Below are 6088 nucleotides of genomic sequence, written 5' to 3' on the forward strand. Positions count from 1 at the left end.
TTTATTTAAATTGTCAGTTTAATTTGATTTGAAATCATCGGTTCAATTCGGTTTGGAACCATCAGTTCACAGTTCTTAAAAAATATGAACCTGAACCAAACTGCAAAATGATGATTTCGATCCATTTCAAAATCAATTTCAATTTTGATCAATTTTAATTCGATTTTAATCAAATTGATTCTAATTCGATTCCGATTCAAAATCGAATCATGGCCACCCCTAATATATTCCATTTCTATTGCATAATTAACCAATGAGACAAAGGCTTATGATTTATTTTTATTTTAATAAAGAAAAGGAAATAAAAAAAAAAAAAGAAATTTCTTTAAAAAACGTAACTACAATTTCAGACCGAGCATTGAATGATCTGATCTTCATGCCCAATTCCTCCGATTATAGGGTTTCCAAGCCATGACCGACAAGCCACCGGTGCTCAAGCCGCCGCTTTCATCCCAAGACTGGGATTCTCTAATCGACGACTTCCAGCACGGCGGTGCTCGCCGCCAAAAATGGACGGCGGCCCCTCAGTTCCTCTCCTCTTTCCTTGATCACGCGCTCTCCTTCCTCCTTAAAAAGGACTTCCCTCTCAAAATCCCTCTCCTTATATTCATGGAAGAGTTTTCGGAAACCTTTTTCACCGACGAGTCCCATTTGCTCCGCCTCCTCGACGCTCTTCGCTCCGTCGTCCAAGCTCCTTTGGATGGGATCTCCGTTACTTTTCTCTTGAAAGAGCAGTTCATGATCTCCACCACTTCAATTTTTATCTCCATTGACGCGCTCAACAAGTTCCAGGCGCGGTGCACTGAGGGTTTGGCTGAGTTGCTTCTCACTGTTATTCATCGCCCCAACCATGGAGTGGACCGCCAGACGCGAGCCATTGCCTGCGAGTGCTTGCGTGAATTGGAGAAGAGTTACGCATGTTTGCTCTCTGGTATTGCTGGCCATTTGTGGAGTTTGTGTCAAAGTGAACGAACTCATGCTTGTCAGTCTTATCTTTTGTTGTTCACTATGGTTGTTTATAATATCGTAAATCGGAAGTTGAATGTTTCTGTTTTGAATACTTCTGTGCCTTTGGTTCCTTTTAATGTTCCTCAATTAATTTCCAATGGTAAAGAGTTTGTGGGCTTGAATTATAAGGAGTTGAGGAGGGCTCTGGCGTTTCTGTTGGAAACGCCTCAGGTTTTGACTCCATTTGGGATGATGGAGTTCTTGCAAATGATAATGCCTGTGGCTGTGGCTTTGGAGTTGCAGGGCTCTATGTTGAAAGTTCAGTTCTTTGGGCTGATTTATTCATTTGATCCTTTGTTATGTCATCTTGTTTTAGTTATGTATTCTCATTTTCCTGATGCATTTGATGGACAAGAGGTAGAGATTGTCAAGCGATTGATGCTCATTTCCAAGGAAACACAACACTATTTGGTTTTCCGATTGCTTTCCCTTCATTGGTTGTTGGATTTATTAAGTAAATTGATGTTGAGTAGAGAGGGTAAAAAATATAAATCTGTTGTTGACATGGGTTTGAGATTCTATCCAGCGGTATTTGATCCACTGGCTTTGAAAGCATTGAAGCTTGATTTGCTTGCTTTCTACTCGATATATCTTGAAGGTTTGAAACTAGAGGGTGGTTCTGGTGAGGATTGTGATGCTTCCAAGTCTGTCGTCAAGCTTATTGAAGATGGTCTTATTTCAGTTTCAGCTTTCAAATGGTTATCTCCCTGGAGCACTGAAACTGCTGTTGCATTCCGTGCCTTTCATAAATTTTTGATAGGTGCTTCATCTCATTCTGACACTGATCCTTCCCCAACTAGAACCCTGATGAACTCCGTTATCTTCCATACACTGCAGGTACCCTTTTACCTCTGCTATCATTAATTGTTTTGTTTTGTTTTCTTCCGTTTGCAATTTTTTTTAACTAAGAGGATAGTTATTAAGGAATTAGGAAGATTATGTAGAAAGGCACATGGTTTTGGCTGTCTTTTTTTGGTCTTAGCTGAAGAGTTGTTCTACTCTTTTGCATTTGAAGTTTGGTTTAAATAGGTAAGAGATACTATTTAAAAGAACTGCTGGATAAGAATAGTACAACAATCTTTGTTTTGGATATGTGTATCTCTGTAACATAATATGAAATTCTGCAGCCCTAATCATGTGAGGCGAGAATATGGTTCTGAATAACAAGTTAAAATGAAAATATACGTTATAAACCATCCTTAGCAGCCTTGATACACAAGCATCATCCTCAATTATGAAGCACTGAGTGTTAGTTTGGGAGGAGAATATTTTCTTGAAATAGGTACTCTTGAAAATTGAAATCTTAAATATTTCTTTGGCCTCTAAGAGAGATATATATTTCTTAGTTTTCTTTTTCTTTATGGGTTTTGGGGAGTTCCTTTTGTTCTTTTGGTGGTGCCTTGGATTTTTTGTTTTTATTTATTTTTATTTTGTTGTTGGGGTGGGGGGGAGTCGGTTGGGATTGTTAGAGTTGCTGTGAGAGTCCATGGTACTGATGTTCCCAATTTCACTGTTATAGTAATGATGTTCATGCTCTCACTTTCCCAGGGGATGCTGGTGGGTTTGACATTGGATATTCTAAGGTTGGTCCCTGTTGTTGTTTCTTTCATTGACCGTTTATTAAGCTGCCAAAAGCATTGTTGGTTGGGAGAGCGCCTACTTCAGTCGGTTGACAAGTATTTGCTTCCAAAAGTCAAAATAGATTACCAATTGGTTTCTTACTTCCCAGTATTTGATAGAATAGCAGAAAATAATTCAATACCTCCTTCGACATTGCTAGACCTACTTACCAAGTTTATGGTTTTCCTTGTTGAGAAACATGGTCCCAATACTGGACTGAAATCATGGTCGCAGGGAAGTAAAGTCCTTGGCATTTGCCGAACTATGCTGATGCACCATCATAGCTCTAGATTGTTCCTTGGATTATCTCGCCTTCTTGCATTCACTTGTCTATACTTCCCTGATTTGGAGGTTCGAGACAATGCAAGGTAACTCAGAGAAATTATTTCATGTTCTTTTTCCCTTTTCATGTGTGGAATTTTTTTTTCCTTTCTTTTTATTACATACTTTCTTCATTAATTGTGGCATTGTGTAGGGTCTACATGCGAATGCTAATCTGCATACCAGGAATGAAGCTTAAAGGCATACTGAATTTTGGGGAGCAATTACTTGGCATTTCACCTTCTACGCATTCTAGTTCTTTCTTCAATGTTCCATCTCCTCGACATTATCAGAATTTCAAGAAATCTAGGGGCATCTCATACTGCATTCATCTTGAGCGAATGATACCATTGCTTGTTAAGCAATGCTGGTCTTTGTCTTTGCCACCTTCGGATATTGGGTCTAGCAAACCTAGTCATTTAGAGAGCATTATGGATAGTGAACCTCAGGTTGATTTAAGGGAGCTAGATGTTAGTACAAGTTTTCTAGCAACCTCAGAAATTGAAAGAACTAATCAGTTGCAAGAGCCATTACGTGTAATGGATTCAAAGATTTCACAGATCTTAGGGGTATTAAGGAGTCACTTCTCATGTATTCCTGATTTTAGGCATATGCCAGGGATCAAGGTTAACATATCCTGCATTCTGAGATTTGAATCTGAGCCTTTCAATCACTTGTTTGGGGCTTCCTTCCTTACTAGTCCAGCAGATGGAGTAGATGCCCTTCCTTCCCTATATGCAATTGTGCTCAAATTTTCATCCTCGGCACCATATGGGTCCATTCCATCTTATCATATACCCTTCCTTCTTGGTGAACCCTCCAGGAACAATCACATCTCTTGCCCATCAGTTTCACCCGACATTGTTTCTGTGGAAAATGACTTTGAAGAAGAGGAAAATTATAGAGCTCCTGTCACAATTGATTTGGAACCACGGGAACCTACACCTGGTCTTGTTGATGCTTTCATTGAAGCAAATGTTGAAAATGGCCAGATAATCCATGGTCAGCTTCAAGGTATTACATTAGGTATAGAGGACATGTTTCTCAAGGCCATTGTCCCATCTGACATCTCAGAACATGCAGTAGCTGCATATTATTCAGGATTATTTGATGCTCTTTGGGAGGCTTGTGGACCTTCTGCTAACATTGGGCGGGAGACATTCCCATTAAAAGGAGGCAAGGGTGTTGCAGCAATCAATGGGACCCGATCGGTCAAGCTACTTGAAGTTCCTGCAGACTCTTTGATTCGTGCAATTGAACAGCATTTGGCATCCTTTGTTGTTCGTGTGATTGGAGAACATCTCGTTAACATGGTGAAGGACAGGGGAATCATCAAAGACATCATATGGAAGGATGCTGCATCAGATTCTTTTCTTGTTAGTACTGCCTCCTCACTTACTGGTTTAGATCAAGGTCCACTTCATCTGACATATTTTAATGATGGAGAAGAGAGAGAAACTCAGGTAAATGGCTATAAAAGAAGGATGGGTTGCATTCTTTTGTTGATATTTCTTCCACCAAGGTTCCATCTTCTTTTCCAAATGGAAGTCTCTGATATTTCAACCTTGGTTCGAATTAGAACCGATCACTGGCCATGCTTAGCATATGTTGATGATTATTTGGAGGCTTTATTTTTGACATAGAGGTACATCTCTTAACTTGTATGATTACATCTCTTAACATGGGGTCTCATTCCAAACTTCCTTTTTTGTAGCTTCTGTAAAATGATTGGCATTTTGTTGTAATTCTTTCTCCAGATTATTTTTGCACAAAAGGAGGGTAATTTTTTGACACCTCAAAAATAAACTGTTGTGTAAATACCCCCTGCAAGTGAGTCCCTCCCTTTTTGTATTCTTTCAATGTGTCCAAAATCTAAGAAATGCTTTTAATTTTTGGCCATCTTCATTTTCTGTAGCAAACTTGGAAGTTTATAGTTTATTTGTAAAGCTAGTTCATTGTATTATATTATTTATGTATTCATTGATTAGTCATTATGATTGTTACTCTTAATACTGTTTGCTTTTTTGTGTTTATTATTTTTACGAGTTTAAAGAAACAGTAACATTTTTTCCAAACAACTCACATATATCATTTCAATTTTTTATTTTAATTTCAATTAGTTTTAAACTATTTAATTATTATTTTCATTAAAATAATTTTATTTGTAATTAAATGTCATAACAATAATATAATGAACATTTCTCTCTCTTTCTCTGTGTGTGTGTGTGTGTGTGTGTGAGTGTGTGTGCATTTCTTCTCTGCGCCTATGCCCGGATGGTGAGTTTCCTGCTGCAATTTCAGATGCTTCTTCCTTAGTGTCAGTTCAGTTGAGTTCAAATCAATTTGTTGGTAGAATCACAAAAACTATTGGTGAATTAAAGAAACTAAATACTGTTTATTTGAATGGAAACTTACTTATTGGTACTATACTAGATTCATTAGACTCGTGTCTCTCTCTCGCTGTTATAAAGCTCTCTAGCAATTCATTTTCTAGAGAAATCCCAGAGTCTTGGTTCTCTTTTTACTTTGAACTCCTCGAATTTATCCAACAACAAACTTTTTAGTCAAATTCCAGTTAGTTTATCATTTCTAAGGCTAAGCAATCTTTAGCTATCAAATAACCAGGAGATTGGTCCCATACCTCATTCTTTACCCCTTGAGGTCTTTCCTGCAAGTTTTGATGAAAACCCAGGCTAATCTAGCAACAATCTGAGGAATATACAGCCTACTTCTAACACTTTCGGTCACCTTTGAGTACCTTTTTCTTTCTTCATTTGGACTGCTAGTTTTCGTCATTTTTGTTGGGTTGTTTATTGTTTGCGAAGCTAAGACCGAACAGATCGAGCAATCTTGATCGCCTGAAATTGAATCTGGTATAAACAATTGGTGTGAGAAGGTAAGGAAGGAAAATGATGATTTGGAAGAAAAAAAACAAGAAAAACAATGAAAATAAAGATTATGGTGGTTATGCACTGGATCTGCCTCAGTACTCACCTGTTTTAACCTTAGCTTTTAATTGTTGTTTACTGGATCTTATTTTCCCTTAAATGATTCAATCACTCAACTATGAAGTCCATTTTTTTAAAATTTTTTTATGCTTATGTGGCATTTGAGTTGTACATAATAATATTAAAAAATG

General features: G+C 37.7%; 1 protein-coding gene across 1 annotated transcript; it reads left to right on the plus strand.

Annotated features, from left to right (window-relative positions):
* Window positions 1–328: 328 nt before the first annotated feature.
* LOC110632223 (uncharacterized) lies at window positions 329–4959 on the plus strand. The gene is made up of 4 exons (XM_058145674.1): window positions 329–1845; window positions 2557–2996; window positions 3104–4594; window positions 4707–4959. Exons 1-3 carry the CDS (start codon window positions 412–414, stop codon window positions 4590–4592), a joined length of 3363 nt encoding a protein of 1120 aa, XP_058001657.1. The 5' UTR covers window positions 329–411; the 3' UTR covers window positions 4593–4594; window positions 4707–4959.
* Window positions 4960–6088: the final 1129 nt, after the last annotated feature.

Source organism: Hevea brasiliensis, chromosome 4 (genome assembly GCF_030052815.1).
Source record: "Hevea brasiliensis isolate MT/VB/25A 57/8 chromosome 4, ASM3005281v1, whole genome shotgun sequence".
Taxonomy (NCBI): Eukaryota; Viridiplantae; Streptophyta; class Magnoliopsida; order Malpighiales; family Euphorbiaceae; genus Hevea; species Hevea brasiliensis.

Coding starts and splice junctions, on each gene's coding strand:
- LOC110632223 (XM_058145674.1), top strand. CDS start 412: ATGACCGACAAGCCACCGGTGCTCAAGCCGCCGCTTTCATCCCAAGAC. Junction 1,846..2,556: donor TTATCTTCCATACACTGCAG/GTACCCTTTTAC, acceptor TCACTTTCCCAG/GGGATGCTGGTGGGTTTGAC. Junction 2,997..3,103: donor GAGGTTCGAGACAATGCAAG/GTAACTCAGAGA, acceptor GGCATTGTGTAG/GGTCTACATGCGAATGCTAA.